This window comes from Pituophis catenifer, unplaced genomic scaffold (genome assembly GCF_029215685.1).
Source record: "Pituophis catenifer annectens isolate HBS135680 unplaced genomic scaffold, rPitCat1.0.hap2 SCAF_3, whole genome shotgun sequence".
NCBI classification, from domain to species: domain Eukaryota; kingdom Metazoa; phylum Chordata; class Lepidosauria; order Squamata; family Colubridae; genus Pituophis; species Pituophis catenifer.
The window spans coordinates 116040702-116068701 of NW_027256883.1; the positions used below are offsets into that span (position 1 = coordinate 116040702).

General features: G+C 36.2%; 1 protein-coding gene across 1 annotated transcript in view; it reads right to left on the reverse strand.

Moving 5' to 3' along the window:
• Nucleotides 1-4428: 4428 nt before the first annotated feature.
• EDEM3 (ER degradation enhancing alpha-mannosidase like protein 3) overlaps nt 4429-28000 on the reverse strand; it is a 43854-nt gene continuing 20282 nt past the window's right edge. Inside the window, exons 11-20 of the mRNA XM_070940954.1 lie at nt 27852-27935; nt 26660-26743; nt 25698-25822; nt 24111-24276; nt 23684-23838; nt 21853-22006; nt 20882-21076; nt 17757-17922; nt 13680-13865; nt 4429-8168 (exon numbers count right to left, since the gene is read on the reverse strand). Coding sequence (XP_070797055.1) covers nt 7792-8168; nt 13680-13865; nt 17757-17922; nt 20882-21076; nt 21853-22006; nt 23684-23838; nt 24111-24276; nt 25698-25822; nt 26660-26743; nt 27852-27935 — 1692 coding nt within the window. The 3' untranslated portion in view covers nt 4429-7791. The remainder of the gene's footprint in view (nt 8169-13679; nt 13866-17756; nt 17923-20881; nt 21077-21852; nt 22007-23683; nt 23839-24110; nt 24277-25697; nt 25823-26659; nt 26744-27851; nt 27936-28000) is intronic.

Here is a 28000-nt window from a genome sequence, read left to right on the forward strand (position 1 = left end):
TTTTGAAGCAGTTCAATACCAAGGTATGATTATACTAAAATAAGCAACATCAAAGCAAAAAAAAAAAAGATTTCTTGTTCTCCATAATTCAGCAATAAGGAGCATGTTTTCTGAATGTGCTAATTATAATGGAAATTAGGTAGCTCTATCATTTTATTGTAAATTTGTGGAAAATGGGGAGAGGGGGGAAGAGAATTTATTCCAAAGAAAATTTGGAGCAGGGTTGGGTATTCTAGGAGAAAAACTGCAATATTAAGGGTTACAGTTTGATCTCTAGCAAGATGGATCAACTTTTCAGTGGCATGGAATGGCAGTCACTTCACCATAAAGGAACCAGAAGTTTAGAGTCAATAAGCAAAGTCCTACAACTTGACCATTCTTTAAATATCCCAAGAAAGTACAAGTTTTCATTCCCAAAACCTTAGCATGATTGCTGTTTTCAACTCTAAAAACACACAGTTTTGTGGTGCTCATCTGGACTAAATAAAAGGATATATGCAAATATTTACTTTAGTAACAAATGGATAGTGTTGGTTCAAACTGAAATTTGTCTAAATTCATTCATTCATTCATTCATTCATTCATTCATTCATTCATTCATTCATTCTCTTGTTTTATTCTGTGACATATTCCCCTGGGTTTCCTGTCTCAGTTCTGCATTTTTATAGGCTTCTTCTAAAGGCAAGTTATCTATGGGCAAGATAACAAATTTGCACAATAAATGGAGGAAATGTAACAACTCTTAAATACAGAGAGAGGCAAAGGTGCCAAAGTAACCTGAATTACTTATGATCTATTTATAGTCAAGGATTCAGGTGTCAGATAGGTCTCCTCAATAGATTTTAATTTTACAAGGAAAATCATTGGTCCAAAGCAATTATTTATTTATTTATTCATTCATTCATTCATTCATTCATACATTAGGACAGGGACGGTAGGCATGCTGGTGTGCTTATGCACGCAATTCCAGGTTGTTGACAGATGCTGTGGTCCAGGCTGCTTCTTCCCCATCCACATCTTCTCTCTAATAATATGTTGATGTGTTCAGCATTGTTATAAATAACACTTTCTGCTTGGTTCTTTTTTCTCTCCCAATTTTCTCTAGATTTGTTTCGGCCAGGGACAACTGGAGGCGATCTTGCTGCTCCTGATCAACCTTGCTCATTCCTCTGGAGACGTCTTCCAAGATTGAACCTTTCTACAAAGGGAGTCATCATCCTGAGTTGAAAAATGCTCATTTGGAAAAAAGACTCATAGAATTGATATATAAATAAAAAAATGCATTAAGGACATTTCTGTTTTCTTTGATCCTGAGCAAGCAGAGTTGTATGTTCTGACTTTACAAGACAAATGGGACAAAAAACTTGTGTTTGTTTTGCAGCTATGAAACAGGCAGAGGTTGAAGTGTAGAAAAGTGAAAATTATGCATTCAATCAGGCAATAGATAATTTATTAACTTTTTAAAAAAGCAATGTGCACTTTCCACTAAATTCCACTAAAAACTATTCTGCTATTTTCATTATACTTCCTTATTTACTTAAATTAAAATTCAGAATCAAAGAAAGAGGGATAATTTAAAAGTCTTCAAAGAGCCTTCACTTTATTACAAGTATTCGTAGAAATAGAAGATTGTAGTCCTACAAGTCCTATAATACTCAGCCAGCATAATCAAAAGGATATGGTCATTATAAACATTTATGGGACAAAACCTAGCTGTAAACAGGAAGAAACTAAGAGCCAAATGTCTCACAAGAGTTCCAGCATAAAGCAAAGCTAGGAGCAGTCCCCATATCCTAATCCGATCCTTGCAATTCACTAAAGTGATTTTTTTTTTCTAAACATGGACTTTCTACATGAAGGAAAGAAGAGTGCTTCTTTGGTCTCCTGTCTGTGGGCTTCTTAGATACATTTGGTAGGCCACTGTGTAACGACTGCTGACCAGATGTGCCTAGCATTCTGTTCCTATATTCTACCAACCCAAAGAAACTGCTTTTTGCCTGAAGTGTTCACTTCTAGAATGCAACGAAAGTTTCAGTGATTTCCTGGAGCCCCAATAGAAAGGAGAAACCATAGAAAAAGAAATCTTTTTCTTTTTGCAATCCCCTATATGCATGCTTCTACATGGACTGAGGAACAGAATATGAGTGCTTCATTAATCTACTGCTAAAATATCTCCTCTTGAAACTCATCAAATGTAAATATATGTTTTATGTTACCCTTTTGAAGCTTCACTATTTCTGCATAAATATAATATCAAATGAGATTTTTTTCCCACACAAGTTCCAAATCCAGATAAAGAAAACCAAATTCAACCAAATCAAGTCAAAAAATTGTACTTGTTCATTTATTCTTTGAGGGAAATGATCCAAAGCTAAAATACTTTTAAGTTCATAGAAGGGAAAAAAAACTTGTCCAGGATCCAAACAAGTTTTACTTTGATGATTAATGCAAGCAATTATGTAACAGCCACCTCCTGATTTTACAGGAAATAAGCTACAATTCTTAAACTCCCCAAATATCCAACATAATTTAGCCTCTCTAGCACAAATCTGAGGATAACTGATCAAAGAATACTTCAAAATCTTAAATCTATTGAAGAGAGAAGGAACAAATACTGTTTACTACCTTTTCATGAACTTCCATAAATAATTAGGTGGAAATGAAATTCTAGACTAGGGGAATTTGAGTCTTATCCAAGTCTAAATATGAATCAAATTCCTGTTTTTGGTCTTAATCTTTAGTGCCATCTATTGCTACAGTGTAGAAACTTCATCAACCAGAAGTCATTGGTTAAAATGCATTGCTTACCTAACTCATGGCTGCTATGGTAGTTTGTTAAAATGTACCTGATCTTCAGCTTATTAAAACAAACTCCAAAAGCCAAGAAATACATTGAATGGCTCAAAAAAGGCTGCATAATTTTTTGCCCCCAGGATTTACTGTCTAGTTAAAGGCCAGTTTTATTGGAACTGTATTTATAATAGACTAATTTACAGTCTAGACCAGGGATGTCAAATTCGTGTTGTCACGGCAGTGTCACGTGACATATTGGGACTTTCCCCCCCTTCGCTAAACTGCGTGGGGCGGGGCCATGTGACACATCTGGCCAGTGGGCTGCAAGTTTGACACCCCTGGTCTAGACCATGGATGGTGAAGACTTAGACTCCAATTCACAGGAATCTTTTTCCTGTAGAAGTGCTAGTTTTCTTTGAAAAAGTAGTGCTTCGTGTAACTGCATTCTACCTCAATTTTGCAAATTCCTTAAGGACTTAGCAGTTGCTTTTCCTGGGAAAGAGATTATTATTTTAATTTTTTTATTCTTTAAAAAAGATCATTGTGGATAGAGGTGTCAGAAGGTATTCAGGTCCAATCACCCAACAAAATATACTGTTACCAAGGTAGCAGATTATACATATGACACTAGAACTAGACAATAAAATTCCAAAAACCAGATTACTGTTTTTTTAATGCAGGTAAGAAGCCGAGTTCCTTGTCAAACTTCATTGGCTGTCGCTAATTTTTATGACAAAGATAGCGATTCATAGTACTTTTAGGAGGAAATATCAAGTGTGTTGCATAAGATGATGGATTGGATTATGCCTTTCATTGGGGGCCTCTTCACTATAGGGGCCTCCCCCACCCAACTAAAGTAGCTTGAGCTGCTGCAGGACTTCAGTTGTTCACTGGTATCACCTTCATTCTTCTACTCCACCAGGATGTTAAAAGCCAGGCCAAAGGAAGATGGCTTTCTCTTTCTGCTGATATAAAGAACACCTTTAAGTCTAGTGTTTGGTAATCAGTCTGGGCAGCCCTAAATTTCGGAAATGTTACCCGAAATTACATCTCCCAAAGAGAGAAATTAGGTCCCAAAACATCTACTGCGCCTTTACAGAAGAACGAAGGGTTTATTAGTTCAAGTAAAACAAGGATTCAAAACAGGAAATGATAGCAGAGAAACGTTGGACTGGGCCACAAGATGTTGATGAGTCCTCTGAGAAAATTAGCTTTGAAGGAAGCCTTGAGCACCTGCAAAAATAAAATATTGTGTTTATTTCATCCTAGATTCCAATTTGAATACCTGATGCTTATGTTGATTCAATACAGGGAGCCCATAGCTATGCATAATTGGGAACATACTTGCACTGGAGGATGTATGACATAATTCCTCCAGTAGGAGACCTCTACAGACTTTAGTGCATTCCACAATTGCTAGGAATCCTTCCAAAATATTGTCAATCTGGTCTTAGCATATTGTTTTTCACTCCTCTCAGAGACATGTCTTTTAAAAGAAGCATGTACATGTGTAATTTGGATTAATGTGTATGCATTTAATGGAATATACATGTATTTATGGAGAGCACAGATTATTTTGAGGAGCATCAACTTTGTTTAAATCATTAAGTCTCAATGAACAATTCATTCCAGTACTTTGACCAGAATATTTACATGTTTTATTAAATCTTTACAATCAGCAATTATAATCAAGTAGACAATTTTATATACAAAGATTATGTACACTTTGAACTCAGACTTTTACATCACAGTACACGTTTGCCCTTAGGGATATTGTATACGCTTAAAATCGCCAGACTGAAAAATCCAACAGTAGTGTTAACAAGCACCCCTTTAGACTTTTTCATAAATTACATCATAAGAAAATATATGGCTGTAAATTGGGCTGGTAAAAAGTCTTACAAAAATGTGGATGTATGGTATGCATTCATAGAATGTTCTCTCTTTATTGTACTGACTGTTGGGTATAATATCATCCCTCAGATCTCTTTTGTACCTGCACTAAGTAACCACACGGGAAAAAAGATGGAGACAAAACAAGCAGGTTAAGGAAGAGCCCAATGAGAGATGAACTAGTATTATGCCAACTTCTGCATGACTTCCCTTTAGGTTAGATGCATGCAAGTGGCTGACTTTCGTGCTTCTCATAAAACGTGCCAGAATGGTAGTCTAAAAAGGCTGATATGAAGATCTTAAATTAGGTAACTTCTCTCCAAAAAGCCGTTAATGTAGTTAATATGTAAACCTTTTTAATGTTGAGCAGGCTTATGGCTGTGATGAAGAACTAGATATATAAAAAGGACAAGCTATATCTGAGGTAGACTACCACCTTTCAGATGCTCCTTTCTAATGGCAAGCAAGTATTTCAATAATCCCTGAATCAATGAGGAAAACTCAAAGCATTTGCAGATATTTAATGGCAGGTGTAACCTAACATTCATGGTATGTATAGGAAACAGCAGGTGTGCAAACTCTTAATAAAGAGCTGCATTAATTAATAGTTAATGCAAGAGGTGGTGAAAATTTAGTGGTTGTTGTGCAGAAAGATATGAATCTGTCCAAAATGCTTTGTGAAGACACTACTAGTAAATGATCTTATCAGAAATAAAATGAGCAAGTCCTGCTACAGGATTAAAGAAAACAGCAGCTCGGTAAATTATTCTAAATCAGAAGAAATATTTTAAAAGCCTTTTACTAAAGGTGTTCCTATTCTGGATATGCAATACATTCCAGGTGTTTTTTATGTATTTTGTCAGCTCAAAACTCGTTCTCTACCATAGGGCCCTAAACTATCAAAGGGCACTTTAAAGAATCCGGTACTGATTCTCCTAGAGATTCCTAGTGCGTAAAAACTAAGCTTCATATCTAAACACAATTTGGGGTTCATTATATGCAAATAAAAACTTTTAAAAAGTTAAAGGACACTTGTTTTATTAATTCACTAAAACTCACAACCATTTGCATCCAATTCCTGTAAAAGTCTCACCTAGGTATCAAATTCCTAAAAACATTCTGATCTGTACATTTAAAAGGCTGCTTTACACACTGTAAATTTTTTGTAGGAGGACCTTTCAGCAGTTTGCCCTACCTACCTACTGTACATACATAACCGCAATGTGGTTTTAATCATTTACTGTGTATCAATCTTTTGTGACCAAGAAACACACGAGAGCAAAAGAATAATTCATTCCATCTTCAGTCCCCAGCTCAATTAGAATATAAAGCAGAACTGTCTTAACTCTCATACCATTGCAGTTGACCTTTTGCTGATACAGAAACCCACTCTTATCACTCAGTTCTATGGGGAAATAAAATGCTGCATTAGAGGGAAGCCATTGGTTCCCTCCAGAAATCTGCTATCCAATGCAATATTGGATAGTCAGGTTTCAGTACTAAGGAGCCTGCAGGGAGATGCAATGTAAGCGTACTTGCAGTATGACAAGCCTTCCCATACAACATATTGCATTTGAACATACGATCTTTGTCAATTTTTGCAACAAGTCAGCTATACATGAAAAGGCCAAGTATAGGGCGCAGTGCAATATGGCTGTGTCAAATTATTTGACTTTTTGCTTCCTAAAAGTAAAAAAAATGGGGGGGGGAGAAATGAAATTATGTTAGGCAGTCTTATTTGCTTTGTTTGCTACACTGGTTGTTGTTTTTTTTAAGGAAACTAAATTTAAACATAAGACATCTGTGAAACATGATTCTGTGAAATATTTCTGCTACAATTGAAAAAAAAAAAAAAAAACTATACTAACGACATGCAAAATGTCCTGAATTCAAAACATGCTGAGTTCAAACTGCTCTGTTCCAAGTTTGAACAGGACTTTTCCAGAAGTGCTCGGAGTGCAAAGCATAAAATACCTGCTATGAACCTAGATGAGGAAGGCATTCCAATAAGCACAGATCCACCCAATTTGAAGTCAAAAGGTTTCAAATTCAACATGTTTTGCATACCCCACACATGATACTAGTTTTTGCTTGGCTTTCTATTATGCTAAGAATGCATTATTTCTTGTTGAGATACTGACCACTTTTTATAGAAGGAAAACACACACATTTTAAGATACGCACAGAATAGGATGATTTTGATGTAAGGCCCACTTAATTATAAAAAAATGCAGAACAAAATAAATTAAATCCTAATGCAAGATATTTCATACCTTTTCCAGAGACTGGGAAGGATACTAAATTTGGCTCATTTTGAACTTGCCATTTCATGCACAACATTCAAAACCAAAGTGATGGGAGTGTAGAGCGCTTTTGTCCTATTATGCATAAACAACTTTAAGAATTATCCAGTTTTTCTTCTTCATTTTTGTTAACAGAACACATTGTCTTTGGTTTATAAACTATCTTGTCTTGAATTAAGAAAAAGAATAACATCCAAGTGAATTGGTCATTCTTCAAAGTGATAAAATGGAAGAAGTGATAAGGAGGTACAGCACACTTACTACATTAAGTGGCACAAAACAATCACAGCTGCCCACTGCTTCGCCTTCATCATAAAGGCACAACAAACTATTTTCCACCAAGTCTCCAAAAAGACTTTGAGATACAATATTGACTCTCAAAAACAGCATTGTCACACCTGCCATTCGTGGCCTTTATAGGCCAAGATGTAAAGCTACAGCTGGCCATTCAGTCTCACTGGTGCATTAATCCCACTGCAGTCATTTCTTTGCCTCCCGAAGACTATGCTAAGCTAACCCACAACAATCTGAAACACAGGAAGAATTCATATCATTCCCTGAATGAACCTTCTGTATTACAGCACCATACAAAGGAACTCTGCAAATGGGTCGATTGCACATTCCCATTTTTAAAAACAAGGTAAACAAAAAAAAAAAAAAAAACCCAGTTCAAATTATAACACATGCTGGCTTTTGCCAATAAAAACCTGGCTGCTTGTCACAATACTGAACAATTCTTTTTGAATTTCAGGTATCAGGGCCATTATCTCCTTGGTGAAGTTCACAAGCAAAGTATTTAAAGTTATAGTTCATCTTTTTCCATCATTTCAAATGCTTCTATGTCTTCATTCCAATCAGCTAATATTGATTCCATAGATTGGTCTTTATTACTCCAGTTATTACTGGGATTGGAATCTGTCTCAATTGTTGACTGTTCCTCAGGATGATTATCCTGTTCTGATGCTTGACTGCTACTGCTAGTTTCCTGGAATTCAGGAGTACAAGAATCTTGGTTTGTTTGAGAAACACTGTTGCTGTCTGATTCTGCAAATGAGCTCATATCAGCTTCTCCTTCAGAATCTTGAGAGACCAAGTTCAAATCTGCTGAAATGTCTTCCATTTTCTGATTATGGGAATCATTATCAGATGACATCTGATCCACGGTTTCCATTTCCAAATCTTAGAAGTAAAGGGGAAAAAACAATTATTTAACACATTTCTAGTTTACTTCCAGCTAGAAGTACCATATTACCATAAGCAATATCAATTGACTTTTTCTTAACTATGATTAATAGTGTCAAAGTTAAACTCCCAAATGTACACCTTTTAGGTTCTTCAGATTTACATCTGTTAGATAAGTATTATGAAGAAATCAGTATAAATTACTTACTTGATTGCTAAAGCAAGGATAATGTTCTCCTCAAGAAACTGAGTAACCTAAATTTCCATGGGACCAAATTTTTCCCCTTAACCCAAGCAACTGCTTCTATCATATAAACATAAAAATAAACAGCCTAGCAGAATTCATCCAAAACCATGTTTACCTATTTTGAATCTAAATTTTCAAAGCATTCTAATATTAGGATGTACTTAGAATCCTAATCTCCAGCATTATTTGAAAAGAAATCTTTGATCACTACACTAGATTCCTGAAGCTATAATTAAGAAACTAGTCATTGCCTCTCATAATTTATGTGCATCTAAAATATTCATCAAATTTTTGAGCTGTGGTGATTTTGGACAAAGCAGTGATGATACTGAAGAAAATACCTCAACTTTCTTAATGAGCGCACCCAACATAGGCATATTTCTATAACTAGATTTTGTACATTTCTTGTTGGATCAACATGTCAGCAGCATCCCAAAAACTTTTAAACATAAACTATCCATAAATTAAGGTCTAGGTCTTGCTGACTAATTTACATTTTACTTAGTTGTAGTATCAGGAAACATCTCAAAATATCTTTTTATCTCTCTCTCTTGGTAAAGTATGTACAGATATTTTTAATACTTACTGCTATCAATAATGTAGTTTGGAATCGTTTTATCTTTAAATATAGTTGCTGACATTCCAAAGGTAGCACAAGGAGAAGGGAAAAAGTACATGTGCATAAATCCACAAACCCACCAATTTTCAATTAAGTTCATTTATTTACTTAGCATCTGCTTTAGAAAAAAAAACCTCTCTAAATAAGATCTCAACAGGATTCAAACAACTATTTATATGTGTGTATTTATTTGTTAGATTTATAAAGCCATCCAACTCAAATAGTGTGACTCTGGGCAGCAAAAAGCATGAAAACAAACAACACCCCCTCCCACTATATAACATGAAAAAAAAAACTTTATATAAATATAAAATACAAAATATAGAAATGGCAATGAACCATAACGGAATAACCAAAAGAGGACTCCATTCAACTGGCCTCTAATGGCAGGGGAGGTAAGGGAGCCAGTTCTTAACAACTTTCTTAAAAATGAGAGTTGGGCCTGTTGTGTATGGGAGAACACAATGTTCCAAAGAGGAGCAACCACAGAAAAGACATGATTCAGACATCCCATAACAAGATTTAAAAGAAAGGACTTGGGGCGTATCCTCCCTATGGGAGCATGTGGGGTGGGGAGACGTTCTTTGGATATGGTAGTCCCTCAAATAACCCAAGTCTATGCCATACTGGGTTTTTAAACTGACAACCATCACTCTGAATCGCATCTAGAAGATTATGAAAGCCAGTCCAGTTCACACAGTAGCAGTGTTACATAGCATAATGAGATGCGCTCATAACTACCCACATGCTGCATTCTGGACTAACTGAAGCTTCTGGATGGTCTCCATACATTGTAACTGAAGCTCCTGCAGTAGTCTACTTGGAAGGTGACTAAGGAGTGATTGATTGTGAGCAGGGCATCTCAGTCCAGGAATAGGTGCAACTAGCACACAAATTGCAGTTGTGCAAAGGCCTCACTTGCCAGAGCTGCCACCTGTTGAGCAGGAGCTATGAATTCAGGAGAATCCCCAGATTGTGCACTTAGTCTGAATAGGGTAGTGCCACCCTATTCAAAATTATGGAAACTCTTCAATTTCCAAATGAGTGGGTCCCCAAACCCAAACCTATTTAATTTTGGCAGAATTGAAGACAACTTATTCTTTTGTATCCAGGCCCTCACAAACTCCATACATGGGAAAGAACCTCAACAGCTTCACAGGACAGCCAGAGTTAGAGATGTATCACTGGATATCATCTGCATATTGATGACACTCCAAATCACAAATGACTTTTCCCAGTGGCCTCATGTAGACATATACAAGGAGGGTGGAGAGTATAGAGTACTGAGGCACCCCACAAGTAGCAGACTAGGGCTCAACCACTCCCCACCACCAACACTGACTAGAACTGGCCGTGGAGCAAGAAAAACCACTCAAAAACAGTGCCACACACTTCTTATACTCTAATCCTGAAATGGAGGCGACAAGGCTTTAATCTGATAGCAAACATATTCCCCATACAGCAGGAGAAAGTTAGGATCATACTTAACATTTACACACAGAAAGAGAATTCAAAGTAACTGAATTTAGTTTGTCAGAATTTATTTTATCCTTAACAATTAACTCTTAATACTTCCTACTACCTTAGCTTAAATAGGAGTTAGGGTGAAGTTTCTCCCGAGTCTTTTTTAAAGTAGTGTTTTATTTTACTTCTGTTTAAAAGCCTCAAAACTCATAGCCCCAATTGTCAGAAATTTTAATTGCTCTTGTGATTTTGTGATAACCACTCTTCTATGTGATCAATTCTCAGAACTAAAAGGAGCCGAGGTGGCGCAGTGGTTAGAGTGCTGTACTGCAGCTACTTTAGCTGACTGCTAGATCAGCAGATCAAATCTCACCGGCTCAAGATTGACTCAGCCTTCCATCCTTCCAAGGTGGGTAAAATGAGGACCCAGATTGTTGGGGGCAATATGCTATTTTGTATACTGTCAATTGTTGTAAGCCACCCAGAGTCCTCGGAGAGTGGGCAGCATAGAATTATGATTAATAAAAAAATAAAGAAATAAATAACCTTAAAGGCTGCAAAATTTCTATTGAGAGTCGTGGTTTTTGGAAACTACCTGATGCTTTTTTCACATTACTATTTTTTTCCTATGCATTTCCCCCCCTATATTTACTATATTTACTATACTTTGCTTTTATGACTTCTCTTGGATTATAAATAAATACAAAATATTATTTTCTAGTTCCTCTGGAAGGGTACCAGATTTTAATATAATCAATATTCTTACATTATGAAAATATACTTTAATATAATTATTGACATATTTAAAATATGTATTTTCTTATTTAAATATATTTCAGTAATTATATTAAAGTATATTTTCATAATGTAAGAATATTGATTATATTAAAATACCCAAATTAGTTCAGTAACAAGAAATATTTTTTTTTGAAGTACTGTATCAATAGGTACCATTCCAAGCTGCAAGCAACAGTATATTAGTTTGCAATATAGTTGCTATCTTAAAATAATTTCTGATTAGTTAAGGAGATACATCATAGCTCTTTCTCTATACTAAACTTTTCTTTAAATTTGGGCAAACAAAAGTATACTTTGAACTGTTTTCTCACTTCAACAGAAAAGAAAAGTTTCCACAGATAAGAACTAGCATCAGAGATGCTAGTGGTGTATGTATAGAAGCTGCGCACATATATTTACATTGTTTTTCATTTCAGATGGTACCAATGGGATAATAGGGGCAAAGGAATACACCAATACTCTTTTAAGTGCCTTGGCCTGACAGTATAAAAATGAAGATTTAATCATCCAGGCCAAAAGTATCTAAAAAGGTTAAATCATGGCAACTGGACCAAAGTTTGTTAAACTGAGATGTTTCATTACTTATCCTAATTTTTTCAGACAAGAAAAGCTTTTTGATGGAAGAAGTAACTTGGATGAGTAATGAAATGTCTCAGTTTAATAAACTTGGGTCCAGTTGTTAATCTTTTTAGATACTTGATCTGACAGAAATTATAATTTGAAATAGCAGTCATTTCCAGGAAAAAGTATGAATGCCTAATAGAGACAACTCTTGGTTGTTTATACAAACAAAACATATGTATGATGAAATTTGGAATTTGAACTATAAATTTGCTATAATCTCCAAAACCCCATTTTCTATTATACGTATTTCAGAATTTTCTCTAGCATTTTTCAAGAACCTGGAAGTACTCAGTAGACTTTGTAAGACCAAAGTCTTTCAATTAAAATTTTTGGGTTAAACATGCATTTATTTAATAATTAAAAATAATTCAACTCAAATGTCCTCCAGACTTAGAAAAAATACCCAATGAAATTATGCTGTTTCTGGATACTTGTACACTAATCTAAAAGTTTGGCATTGCAATACTTTGCATGAAATGTTCTTTAAAGAAATAACAAAATATTCAGGTTGAAAACAAAAAAAGGTCTTCACGAGGTTGCAGTTGGTTAATTCAGGCTTCAAAATCCACAGGGATTTTGATGAGAATTTGCTACAAGAAAGACTGTTTGTCCTAATTTTAGTCTGTTATATGATATCAGCAAAGGTACATTTGCAGCAACAAAGCTTGTTTGCATTACAAGTTATGATCATCTGATCTTTCTAGTATGCTTAAAAATGTAGATTGATTTTGCTGTGTAGGACCACGGCCCACTAAATAAATTCATCTTTAATATTTAGCATTGTTTTTAAAATGCTATTTTCAAGATTGTAGAATGAACATTCACTGATAAACTTTACCAAGTTCACATTCATATCAAGATGCATTTTTCTTCTCTAAACCTATATTATGTACATCTGTGGGCTTGAACTGGCAAGCAGAAAAGTTGATTGCTGTGCTTCAAGTATTATCATGGAGGGCCATAAAAACAGAAATCAGTTCACTGTATTCTTACATAGACAGCTTAGGAGCTACTAATTTTAATATCCCTGAAGTTGCAAAGGTAAACCTACATCATTTCCTTAATTAACTACAATAGGTAAGGCACTGCACCTTACACATTTTTTTTCTAAAATGTTTTGTTTAAAAGATATATTTATTTTGTGACACAGAGTAAGGATTCACTTACAGAAATTCAGTCACAGTATTTAATAAATAATGTTATTTCAGAAAGCCTGGCATAGATTTCCATTTATTAGCTTCAAAAGCTTCACTTTCAATTGATTAAATTTTCCTTCTAATTCTCTCTCTGTATTCTCCACAACTGAAATTTAAGACTACAGGTAGTCCTCAATTAATGGTGGGGACTGGAATTGCCATCGCTAAGCGATGCAAACATAAATTGTGTCACGTGACTATACAGTTTAGCAATGGCAATTCCAGCAGTCCTGATTGCTGACATTAAGTGAGGACTGCATAGCCTGTTAAGCAAGGACCTCCTGTGACTCAACTTTGACTTCCTGCCAGTTTTTCCATTGACTTTGCTTTTGAGAAGCTAGCAGGGAACATTGAAAATCACATGACCACGGGGACACAGCAACAGCGGGAACTGAGAGGCCCAGTTGTAACTCCCACTCATTTAGTGTTATTGTAAATATGAACAGTCACTGATCATTAAATAAGTAGTACTGTATGACTCATTGGGATTGCTTTTAATCTTAACAAAGATATACTTTTACCTCCTTTTCTTTATTAGAAAGCAGCAATTTTGTCCTTACCTCTGTCTTTTGCTTTATCTGAAAGCAGCACTTCTACACCTTCATACGACTGAATGGCATCAAGAATAATATTTCCTTCTTTGTTGAAAAGAAACAGCATGGGGATAGTGATATCGTCTGTATTCTTGCCATCACCCGCCATTTGAAAAAGGGGAGCTGTATCACTGCTACTTCCTTCATTATCATCTAGGTAGAGCAAACATAATTTTTTCCAATAAAATTTCCAGTGGAAATTTCCATCATTTGTACCACATCCACATCGTTATTGAACATTTTATATGTGCAAGTAATAGACCTGATGTATTTTTTCATGGCAGCAATAATCTTTGGGAAATTATTTTAAAAGAAATAGGGACACCATATCTTGTGTAATCTATGAAGTACAAATACTCATAAGGTTTTTAAAAACATTTTAGATCTATTTTTCAAGATGTTGTGGACAGGTGCTGATTTTGTACAACGGGTAATATCAACTGCTTAATACTGCAAGCTGTCGTAAAGAGAATCCAAATCCTGGATGCACAATTAAAAATTACACAGAGAACTTCTACTGATATACTTTGAACACACATATATGTTAAGGTGACCAGACGTCCCGCTTTTGGCGGGACAGTCCCGCTTTTGAGCAATTTGTCCCGCGTCCCGCGGCGTTTTAAAAAAGTCCCGATTTTTCATTCTGCCTCCTGAGTCCCGGCTGCCTCCTGAGTCCCCGCTGATGGCTAGAGGGAAAAAACCTGTTTAAACTCTTGCCGCGGGGCTTCAAAGGGCCGCCCTACGTTGATTAGCTCGGCTTCGCCCTCTCAGCTGATTTGCGCAGGGCTCTGCTCTTGCTAAATTGCTCAGCAGTTTTTTTTTTCTCTTTGTGCAAACCAAGCTCAAAACGAAACTGAAAGTAAAACAGGCTGTTGGCTTTGCTGTTTGCTTGCAACGTTGGAAAATTAGGCAGCAGATTTATTTTCCTTTTCCTCACCAAAAAAGGTAGGTGCAAACAATGGGAAATTATTTAGGGCAAAAGAGGAGAGTTCAAGATTTTAAAACACAAAAGAAAAAAAAGCTATTTTTAACTAGGGAATTGTAATAATTGAGATACTATTAATTGTATACTGTGTTGAAAGCAGAAATGGTTAAGTTGTGGTTTGGGGAAATTATTTGGTTTATTATTATTGGTAAATATAATTAATTGATTTGTAAGAAATTGGATTGCATGGAAATAATTGGAATATTCATGTTCATATTGATTAATATACAAAAAAGATAGTTATATAACTAATTGATTTATATTAAAATGTTGAATTTGTATTAAACAACTCATATTACATAATTAACCAATGTGAGGATGGATATAAAAATAGATGACAATGGGAAGGGGTATAATATAGAATAGAAGGGAAAAATTGAATTTGATTAAGATTAGAGATGAGGATGAAGGCTAATATTGTTTTTTTAAAAAAATAGATGAGGAATAAATATGGCAAAAAGGAAATATAGAAATTGTAAATTAAATTGAAATGACTAAACACTGTTTAAATTTGTGAACCAGCCAAATATTCTGTTCAAAGAAAATACATTGTATGTTTGTATGTGTGTTTCTAATTATTGCTATTTATTCATATTTGTTCTCTTTTATTCTTTAAAGTTTAACAATTCATTCTTTATCTTAATATCTTTATATTTGTTTGGGGTTGGCTTTCTTCCCTTTCATCTTTTTTATTGTACAGCAATCTTTCTCCTCAAACCTACCACCTCTCTTTTCTTTCCTTCTTACTTTCTCTTCCCCCCACCCTCTTCTTCTCCTCCCTATTTCCTCTTCCTTTCTCCTTCTCCTCCTCTCTTCCTCCCTCTCTTACCGTCACTCCTACTCTAATTTCCCTTCCCTTCCTTCATCCCTCTCTATTATTGTATCCTTTTATGCATATGGACTACTCAGAGGGCTGAAAAAGTTATTTTTGACTGGTCCTCACACTTTTGACCAGTCCTCGAATTTACGACTGTCCTCACTTTTTACGTTTTTGCCCTATCTTGTCACCATGGTGAAGAGAAGCAGTTGTGAAATGAGTGACATGGTTGTTGAGAATGCTGCACGGGCATAAATGTAAGGATGGTCATAAGTGTGAGGACCAGTCAAAAGTGCGAGGACCTGTCAGAAATGACTTTTTTCAGCCCTCTGGTTAGTCCTTTTGTGCATATGGACTACTCAGAGGGCTGAAAAAGTTATTTTTGACTGGTCCTCGCACTTTTGAACAGTCCTCGAACTTACGACTGTCCTCACATTTTACATTTTTGCCCTATCTTGTCATCATGGTGAAGAGAAGCAGTTGTGAAATGAGTGACATGGTTGTTAAGAATGCTGCACGGGCATAAATGTGAGGATGGTCATAAGTGTGAGGACCAGTCAAAAGTGCGAGGACCTGTCAGAAATGACTTTTTTCAGCCCTCTAGTTAGTCCTTTTGTGCATATGGACTACTTGGAGGGCTGAAAAAGTTATTTTTGACTGGTCCTCGCACTTTTGACCAGTCCTCGAACTTACGACTGTCCTCACATTTTACATTTTTGCCCTATCTTGTCATCATGGTGAAGAGAAGCAGTTGTGAAATGAGTGACATGGTTGTTAAGAATGCTGCACGGGCATAAATGTGAGGATGGTCATAAGTGTGAGGACCAGTCAAAAGTGTGAGGACCTGTCAGAAATGACTTTTCAGCCCTCTGAGTAGTCTCTATACACATAGCCATGGCCACCCGGTCACATGACCAGCTAGCCACGCCCACCCAGTCACATGGCCTCCAAGCCACGCCCACACAATAAGCCACGCCCACAATGGTGTCCTTCTTACCAATGTTAAAATCTGTTCACCTTACCCTATACACATAGCCATGGCCACCCGGTTACATGACCAGCTAGCCACGCCCACCCAGTCACATGACCAGCTAGCCTCGCCCACAAAATAAGCCACGCCCACAATGTTCCTCTTTACCAATGTTAAAATCTGGTCACCTTAATATATGTTTGTGTTCACACATGCATGCATCTCTAAGCAACAAGACCTAAAATAATGTGTTTTAACTCAGTTTCTCTACAGCAGAGATGTCAAACTGGCAATCCGCAGGCCATGCCCACCCCAGCTCCATGAATGGGAAAAATGTTGAAAAATGTCATGTGATGGCAAATGTGACACCATAAGTTTGACACCCGTGCTCTACAGCTTCTCACCCACCACCCAAGTCATAATACATGCTTAGAAAGGGAGTACAATATGAAATATCCCACTCTAAAAAGGAAAGGCCAAGATTCACTAAGCTAGCACAAGACACCAGAACCTAGGCAACTATTTGGACTGCTCTTCTTACATCTATCTATTGCATCTGTGCCATTTGTCATTTGGCTTTCTTTGCCAACAGAAAGTACATGTGTTAGTAAAGTAAACTTGTGGCTGGCCAATCTATTTCTCTACTCCGTTTGGCATACAGTTCAGATATCAATACAGGTAATCCTCAATTTACCACAGTTCATTTAATGAACGTTGAACTTTGCCATTCAAAGTTACAACGGCATTGAAAAAGTGACTTATCATTTTTCACAGTTACCACCTTTGTAGCATCCCCATGATCATGTGATCAAAATTCAGATGCTTGGCAACTAGTTCGTAGTTATGACCCTTGTTGTGTCCCAAGGTCATGTGATCACTTCTTGCAATCTTTTGACAAGTAAACTCAATGTGGAAGCCAGAGTCACTTAACGGCTATGTTACTAACTTAACAACTGCAGTGATTCACTTAACAACTGTGGCAAGAAAAGTGGTAAAATGGGGCAAAATTCACTTAACAAATGTCTCACTTAACAACAGAAATTTAGGGCTCCATCGTGGTCATAAATCGAGGACTACCTGTACAATCTTAAGACACTGAAGTCTTAAGACAGCAAATGCTGAAGCTGTTCAAGGAATCCTATCTGTTTCGATGTTAAATAGGGGTCATTATATAACCCATTCGTATAATCTCCTAGAGTCCAAGTTTCATACTTGCCTGTGACCATTCAGAAAATATACATTGAAAAGTTTGCATAACTTTGAATAATTTACCAATAACGATGCCGCCTATAGCCCCAGCTTTTTGGATGTTCCGGGCCTTTTCAGCAAACATGCACTGCCCTCTTTGCATCAGAGCAATTTTTTCGATCAGTGCTTCTGGATTGGTAATCTCAGAGCATCCATTATACGGTTTACTGACTGCAACAAATCCTCTTGTCTGTGGAAGAGATTAAAAGCTTTAGCCTACAATATTCAAGCCTGTAGAACATTTGCATTCCACCAGCAAAACATAAGAACAGCTTCCTAGCAAATATATCTATCAGGTCTAACACAAAATTCAATATGTATAAATCCACTGAAATCAATTAACTTAAACCGCACTGGAACATAGCCAGTAATTTTCAAACACAGACATTTAATAAAAAAATGTTTTTCTTAATTTATATTTATGCTTAATAACAATAAGATTTTTAGGCTAAATAAGAATAATTATATCAATCTTAGGAACATTTTGAAGCTGCTTTATTAATTTCTCATATAACAAAAGGGGGTATAAAATATTTTAAATATTTTAAATTGAGTACCTGATATGGTGTTACATACTCTTGCAGCGCTGGTCCAAATTGGTACATTTTTAAATATTATGAATTCCTATATGAATTTTAAATAACCAACAAAAATCTGCTTGTCATGATAGATTAACACTTGTCTAGCTCATTATGAATATGAGATAATCATATTCAGCATAAGATTAGAAGAAATGGAAGGCAGTTATATTCATTTGCTGAATATCTCCACTATGTTTAGTATAAAATATGAACAGACTGCAGCCCCCATATTTTGGACTTTCAACCAATATGGGCAGCAGTGGAAGATATTAGGATTTGTAGCTCAACAGCATCTCTGCTAAATACAGTTGAACATGATATTCTTCTGGAAAAGAACACTCTTGCATTGAAATAGCTTCCAACCTATTTTACATATTAGCTAACAACACATAACTGAGAAAGTACAACATAAATGCAATGTTCATCTTTTTATAAAAATATACACAGCCAAAAGGCAAGGAGCCAAAAACCTAAGTCTTTTGTAGCATCTGGTAATTTAGAATGCAAAGGTTTGAATCAGATGACACCAAAATTAACCCATAATTTTAGTTTTGACAAGACTTAATAGGAAAGCATGCAAGACAAGCCCATAGTCAAACTAATCCAATCAAAAAAGTTGCAGGCTAGGTTTTAAATTGTATGTGCATTCAAGTTGTATATCTTGCTGCAGTTAATCATTGAACCACTTGTTGAAGTTGAAAACATTTTTTAGTATTTATATTGTAAACTGGATTGAATTTTCTATGTGCATCAGTGCTACAATGAAGATTTTCTTAGTCCAATCTGATCTCTGGGGTTATAAAGCCAAATATAAGACAAGATTGTTGCCAAGCAGTTATTCAACAGGGACTGGTAACCTATTCTATTCCTCTGATTCGGTATTATAAAATCACAGGAAGATTCAAAGGTTCCCTCTAAGTTATAATCAAATCAAAAAGGCAAATAGTACATATTTGGAGCATTTATTATATTGCATATCAACCAAATGTGCTTGATCTACAACAGAACTGTGTAAATTGTTTCAAGCTCAAAATGTGTTGTTCTGTCTTCACAGGAGGTGTTCCAAATTAGAAAACAAAGGAATTTCAATACCCCATTGCAAGCTTGAAATATTTTGCACACTTCTAACAACAACAAATGAGATTCCAAATAGTATCTCTAAAAATTTGCCAGCGGAAAAGAGGGAGAACAATGCCAAAAAGAAAAAAGAAAGAAAATGTTCTTGCATTTAACAGAGGCAAGGATTTCAAGTAGCTTGGACAAACCTTTTTTATGATACTATTTTCCAAACTTTTGGATTCCTTACAGATGTGCCATATTTTGTTTATACTAATTCAAATCATTTTGTTTAGTACTTGTGTAATATGAAAAGAAGAATCTTTGGGGGGGGGGGGGCTTCCATTGGTGGGCATATCATGTTACAAGCATGTGTCATCTCTGTTTCATGAGATGTACTGGTTGCACTTTGCTTCCAGTTACAATTTGTGCCAATTATGACCTACAATATTAATGGGACCCAGTTATCCAAGAGATTTTATATTTTCAATAGTTGCCCAGTAAGATTAGGCAAAATGGTCATCAATTAAAGAATGTGATATATTGAGGCCTGACTAGCATGCCTCCTCTATTGTGGGACTTGCCCCTGGAACAGCATCTCTCTGCAGTTTCTTATAATTCCTACCTTAAAGCTGTTTCTAAGTTGTCAAAAATCCACATGAGGTTTGAATAGATGCCAAGCCTTTGTTAGTTTAACAGGTTTCAGGCATATATGGTCATTCAACTTTTCTGGAGATATTTTTTTATTCTTTAGGGTTTTTTGTGTGAATTATAAGCTTCTCAGAGCCTTTTTGAATTCAGGTGATCTCCAGTTCAAATAAATAAATAAAATGTCTTTTTAGCATTAACTGATTATTTGCTAGCTATTAAAAAAATGAAGATATCATATGGGCTCCTTTGCAAGTTAATAAGCCTCTTTTCTAAATAAAACACTTCATAGCAAACTTTAAGATATTCTTGAATACCATATTTTTCGGAGTATAAGAAGCACTTTTTTCTTTCCTAAAAGAGGCTGAAAATTTGGGTGCGTCTTATACTCTGAATGTAACCCTGCCCACCTGCCGGCCCTCACTCTTTGGCCTCCGCGTGTCCTTTTCCTGGCTGCAGAGATTGCCACTGATAATGACTTGTGTTTTTGGGCTCTGCACATTGCGTTTTCAGCCTCCAAACACTCTGTTTGAGAGCCCTTCAAGGCTGCGGGGATCACCAAAGCACATCGCCGCCAATCGCTGCCCAAAAATGTGATGCGTTTGGAGGCTGAAAACGCAACCCGCCCCAACCTCAAAAATAGTGAGTGAACTAATGTGCTGTAGCTGACCAGGCTAAGGATGCTAGCCAGATAAGCAGGCAGAATCTGGTAGGCAGAATTTTCCTCCATTTCCCCCCCAAAAAACTAAGGTGCGTCTTATACTCCGAAAATACAGGTACATGTCAATAACTTCACATTCTGCATTTGCATGTACCACAAAATATAAGATGTAGATTAAGTAAAATTTCAAAGGCAACACATACACCAGATTGGTGCTTAGACAGATCCATTCCAAACTGTGCAGGTCCTGCTGTCAAAACTACCCGGCCGAAGAATGGATGGGAAATAATTTGAACTGCACGTGGAGGTAGCTGCTGCTCTTTTTGTTGTTGGCTGGATAACTCAATCATTTCTTGCATGAACCGTAAGCCATCTTCAGCATCTAATGAACTTGCTGCCTAATAAAAGTAAAAAAAGTTAATATTTTAATTAGCATTTTCCAGAGCCTTCTACTAAATCCAAAATAACCAAGAGATATTTGGAGAGAGATCTTTATAACTGAATTGGTCTAATGGTTGGTTCAAAGAGTTTTAAAACAATTATTCTTTAAGAAGGAATTTCAAAGTCACTGGTGCCACCATAAAGATTATTTAGATCCTGGTCTCATATATATATATATATATATAAATATAATTAACTTTAATTTTCCTATGATTTTAACCTGTCTCTCATGAAACTATTAGCACCATGACAACCAAGCATGAATAAGTAATTATAGGGGCCTGGTGGCTCAGCAGACTAAAAGCATTGTGATTAACACCAGCTGTCTGCAATTACTGTAAGTTCGAATCTCACCAGGCTCAAGGTTGACTCAGCCTTCCATCCTTTCTAAGGTAGGTTAAATGAGGACCCAGTTTGTGGGGGCAATAAGCTGACTTTGTATAAATGTACAAAAGTATGAAGGCTATTGCTTAACGCATTGTAAGCCGCCCTGAGTCTCCGGAGAAGGGCGGCATATAAATCAAATTAATAATAATAATAATAATAATAATAATAATAATAATAATAATAATAATAATAATAATAATATATCTATTATCTCTAGGATAAATAGCATGAAGAAATATGTATTGTCCAAATAGTTCACAGACGTTAGAGCAAGCATTTCAAAAATTATTTTATAAGACTTATAATACATTAATGAAAAGAAGGTTAAGGCAAAGTGAGACCTTACTTGGATAGCATGCTGCACCAGTTGTACTCGTCCATCTTTGAGATGAATCAAACTGACTCCCATCTTTTTCAGTATCTCTAAATGTTCAGGATTACTGGCCATGAAATCCCTGGCTCTCAGCGGAGGCTTTGGTCCACTGCCTAAACCCTCTTCCCTGAAAAAAAGACAAGCAAAGCAAGTGCTATCAACATTTTAAGATATGAACGGATTGGGTCCCAATATAAAGCAGCCATGCACACTTGCTAATCACATGGCAAACGGCCAGTAAACTGTCAGAAGCCCAACTGCACAGAAGACATACAAAGTCATTTTCTTGTCTCTTTCCCTAAGATAACAGCAGCATCAGCAGGCAGGGAGGGAGAACCAGCATGCACAACCATTGTAAATTGTTCCAGTATTGTTTCTTTTTGCCCTTTTTATTTTCTGGTTTCTTTCCATTACTCACTCTGTTGAGTAGTTAATTTGCGCATATTATTTCAAGGGGTTATGTTCTGAAAAAAATTACAGGGATTTGCCAAAACTTTTCAATAAGAATTCTGCTTGTGAAAATTAGATGGTAGGGAAGCAACCTCCACAAGGATAATTACCGTATTTTCTGGCATATAAGACGACTTTTTAACACATGAAAATCTTCTCAAAAGTCGGGGGTCGTCTTATACGCTGGGTGTCGTTCTCCTGTAACCAGGTTGACGAGCCTTAAATGGCTCTGGTGATCCAAGCTCTGACGATCCCAGCTGCGTTGCCTGCTAATCAGGCAACGCAGTTGGGATCGCCAGAGCCATGTAAAAGGAAAAAAGTTTTCCCCCTCCAGCTTGCTTACCTTAGCTGCTAGTCGCAATGCTTGCCTTGCTTCACTTGCCTGAATCCATTCCATCAGCAAGCCACTCCCTGCCTGCAATCAAGCAGGCAGGGAGTTGTGGACTTCAACTCCCAGAATTCCTCAGCCAGCAAAACAAAGCTGGCTGAGGAATTCTGGGAGTTGAAGTCTACAAGTCTTAAAGTTGCCAAGGTTGGAGACCCCTGTTCTATTGGGTAAGTTTTTTTCCCCTTTGGGAGCTTTAAAAAAATAGTTAATTGGGGGTTTTTTTAGTTATTCTTTTTTAGACCTAGCCATTTAAAGTTTAGGAAGTTTTAAATTTAGCTGCTTTTATATAAAAATAAAATAAAATAATATTTATGCAGCTTTCTGAGATTTAGTATGTTTCTGTAGTGTTTCACTCTAACTACACAAACACACAAAATCTCACAAAGCTGTATGTGGAATTTTATGTGTGTAAAGTATGAAAGTTGTTTTTTGGGGGGGGGGCTTTTTGTGGCTGTGTGAGGTTCCTGCTTGTTGCAGGGGCCATTTTGGATCTAGCACAGCTGCTTTTACATTGTGAGTGAGCCAGTTGTGTTGTGTTGTGTGTGTGTAAAGTGTGAAAGTTGTTTTTTTGGGCTTTTTGTGGCTGTGTGAGGTTCCTGCTTGTTGCAGGGGCCATTTTTGGTCTAGCACAGCTGCTTTTACATTGTGGGTGAGCCAGTTGATGTTTTTTAATTTTTATTTGGTGTGCGTTGGAAGAGAGGTAGTCTTATACGGTGAGTATAGCCTAAACCCTATATTTTAACAGGAAAAGTCGGGGGTCGTCTTATACGCCCAGTCGTCTTATACGCCGGAAAATATGGGTATATTTATATAATTGCATTTATACAATTTGTTAGCCTAGCAAAAATTAGTAATAAAACATCAATAGCAGAATTTAATTTTGCAAAACAAACATGTGGATTAACATAATCATTTTCCTATTTATCTTCCTTTAAAACCCCAATGGAAAATAGAAACAACTCTTACATTCTTGAAATACTCCTAGGGCAGCTCTTGTCCACCACATTTTTCAGGGGTTCCCTTATACTCTGAGCATACATGGGATCATTGGGAAACAGGATTTGGGTGTTAGGACAAGTCCAATCAAAATTACTGTCATCCAGCTCCATGTATTCTGTAGTCTGTAGGAAAAAAAGACATAAACAGCCTGCTAAATTTAGAGTTACATTTTAATGCCTATAAATCATCACATTTTAGGAAATTGACCATCCAAATGCATAAAAATGATATGTGGACAGAGGCAGACTCTTCTTCCAACAGATCAAGATTTTATGTTCAAATTTCATAATCATATTCTGCATACTCTCTGCGAACAGAGAGTAAGAACAGAATGAATACTTAAGAACAAATGATTAATTTAATTAGACTGAAAGATTTGCAATGCAGAACTCACAATATTTTTTACCAGGGCTGTTTGGTTTGCAGTAGATAGCCAAAGAGGTAGCAAATGAGCCTCTGTAGTAAAAATGTAGTCTTCAATATCAAAAGTTAGGTCTTCTTTATCAGCAAACAGCAGGTATAAATATTTGAACATTTCAGCTAGGAAGAAAGAATCCATCCTACAAAAAGAAGAAAGAGAACATGCATTTACATATATATTACTTCTTTTTGATGTTTTCATTTTCCTGCACTTCTAACAAATCTTTAATAAAGTAGCTAAAGAACAATTACTAATCACAGCTTTATCATCTAGATTGTGTTACCCACAATTTCAAAACTGTACATACGTATATATTTAATTGAGCAATGCAATATTTAAACAAAGTACCATGTTTTCCCAAAAATAAGACAGGGTCTTATTTTCTTTTGATCCCCCCCCCAATAAGGGCTTGGCCTTATTATTGGGAGGTCTTATTATTTTGGGGGTGCAGGAGGCAATGAGTGTGGGACTGGATGTCCTGTTGCTGCCGTCGCCTCCCCTCCCTGTTCTTTGTGCCGGCCGAGCGGCCCAACACGCCCCACACCACCCCAATGGCAACAGCTGCTTCCCTTCCCCGCCGTCTCTTTTACGAGAGGGGTGACAGGTGAGGCGGGGGAGAAGTGAGGCGTGTGGAGCGACACGTGGCTCCCCTTGCCATCTCTTCTCCCCCCCCCCCACCGGGCATCACAGGGCTTCTGCCCCTTGCTTAGCCACCCTCCCCCTTTAGGGATGCAATTTGGGGGTGGCAGGTAGGGCGGGTGAGAAGTGAGATGCACATCTTACCTTTCCAGCTCCGTCGCATTCCTCGCCATTGTATCCAACAGGGAAACACGCTGTAAAAGAAAATCTTCTCACGAGTTCAATCAAACTTCTCAAACTCGCGATAAGGTTTTCTTTTACAGCGTGTTTCCATGGACACAACGGCAAGGAAACCGACGGAGCTTGAAAGGTCTCATGGCCCAACATGTCCCACCGTGTCTGCGAGTTCGAAAAGTTTGATTGTTTCCCCCCTCACCTCCCCCCTCACCTCAATTCATTTTGGTTGCTCAGCAAGCAACCAGAGGAAATGGTGGGACCGGCACTTACATGCGCATGCATGTAATTAGTTGGGGGGGGCTTATATTATTGCATGCATGAAAAGCCCGATTGGGTTTATTATCCGGACATGTCTTATTTTCAGGAAAACACGGTATATAGTGCAAAAAATTGTCCAGCCTGCAAAAGTGTTTACAGAATTGCACATGCATTTCCTCTCTTGGTGTTATGGACCCTAGCTATGGACTTATTTTTCCAGTTTCTATTATAAAGTCTTAAATATGTTTATTTTAAAATTTTTATTAGCTGTCTTGGAGGTTCCTCTATGGAAATATTTTCCCAAGATGATAATTGAATGTTATTTTACATAAACTTAAATAATAAAATAGTAACATTAAAAAGAAAAAATCCTATTAGCATAAAATCCTATTTTTCCCAATGTTCTTTGACAGGCAAATGAGCATCAACATTTTTAAATTGAATTTTACAGACTTTTGTCTCAAGATTTTTGAAAAATTCAGTTACCTGTCCTCATGACTTCCAGTGCGAACATCCTTCATAGCAGCAAATCCACAAGGTACTCGTGCATATTTATTTAAGTTTTCAATGAGAGTTTTTCCTACTTCTAAATAATAGGGATCTCCGGTAGCCTATTTTCAGGGAAATAATTTGGATTAATATATTACACTGATTAAACCCCTAACTGTATTACTCTGATATTCAATCTCTGATGCATTTTAAGGTTTTGATCTAAAGTCATAATGCCTAAAACATAATAGAAATTTTAACCTGTTAATAACCATAGTTAGAGGCAGCTTCTGTAACTTTAAAGAAAATTCTCAATTATTTTTGTTGTGGAAATATCACAATATCTCAGTAGAACTGCATGCTAATTATCTCAATTCCAATACACTTTAAAATATAGTTTTAGTCTTCCAACAAAAACTCAAAGTACACTCCAGAATTATTTTCTGTATTGTTAAATCAAATCAAATCAAATCAATTTAAATTTTATTTTAATAGCAGGTTGGTCACAAATATCAGACTCAAATCATAAACTGCCACCTATGTAGGCTAAAATTAAGGATTCCAGAAATCCAGAACTTCCATCAAAACAGTCAGCCCAGTGCTTAAATTATGCTGAAATAAAGATAACCACCCCTCCTGCTATCCTAGCATCTGCTAAAATTAAGAAAGGTTTTGTTTTCCAGTGCAGTAATTACACTTAGCTAGCAAACCTCCTAATCATCAAATAAGATGTTTTTTCCCTAAACCATCTAGCTACTGCTATCTGTCAGCATAACCAATTTCACAGAAATATTTTTCATCACTCAGACTTGAACAACAAAGCATATCTAGCTTTCTTAGATAACAGGAGGCAAAATGAGTTCTGCAAAGAGAAGATACTCCATATATTTCATTTAATTTTTAATGCGTTTCCTGCTATTTTCTAGAATGTAACGTATCTTGAATTTGAAGAACCTTACTTTATACAAGAAATATGTGCTTTCTGCAAATTCTGGCCGTAAAGGATGCTGAGCCCAATGAACCCGGAAGTCTGTTGTAAATGCCTGAACAAGACAAGTGGAAAGGTAAAAATACTCAATTATTCTTCTTTGAAGGAATAACTTCTAGCATACTGGGATCCTGCAAAAAATTAATCAAAATATCCCAAAATTGCTATATTGTCCTGCAAAGAAACAGAAATCTTCTGAAACTTGGCTTATCTTTTAAAAAGCTAACCACTAAATATCTAAATATCAAACAGATGCCATCAAGTCATACAATGATGACCCCTGTCTTAAGTCTGCTTCTACTGGACCAACTCTCAAACGAATGAAACAGAATGCACAGACATTTTTGGCACAACACATTAAAAGAGGCTCAAAAGACATTTTCAACATGTACAGCAAAATTCAGAATGGACAATTCAGTTATGGACAGAGTAACAAGTTCACATTCAGATTTCACTCAAAAATCTCTTCCAAATTAAATGTAATAAATACACAGCAATCCATAAACGTTAAGAATAACACTGATTTTAATCATTGAATAAGCTTACTTTTATCATTCATGATGATTCATTTTTTATATTAATGGGACGCCATCCAAATATTATATTATCAAATTCAAAATAAGGCATTCAGTGGTAAAAATCTTATAGAAATAGACAAAACAACCAAAATAACCAAATACCATATTAAATATTACCGTGTTTCCCCGAAAATAAGACCCTGTCTTATATTTTTTTTGAACCCTGAAATAAGTGCTTGGCCTTATTGCCATGCGCTCAAAAGCCCGATTGGGCTTATTATCAGGGGATGTCTTATTTTGCAGGAAACAGGGTATATATATAAATATAATTTATTTTCCCATATATCTATGCATGTTTTAAGGGTTTATTTATTTAGTCAAAATTAGAAGCTTTTTTTTTATTTAGGAGAGAAGTATATAATTGACCGTTTGAAAAGTGTCAGGATTATTAATGCAAAATCTCAAAAAGTAAAAATTGACTAATAGAACTAGGTGGATACAGTTAAATATTCATAACACTCATGAACTCACTATTAAGCTAAATTCACCAAATCTGAAATAATATTTTCCCCAAATACCTGAAATGTATACTTCATATTTATACTCCCTAAATATTGAATTTATAAGACATGGTCATTGCCTTACCTCAGGAAGGAAATTATGCTTTTTTATGACCTGATATAGCATTTCATGAGTTTCTATAGCAGGTCGAATATCACCTTTCAGTACCTAGAATTCAAGGAAAAAAGGTACATCACATTATATTTAAATAGAAGAGTATATTATTTTCCAAT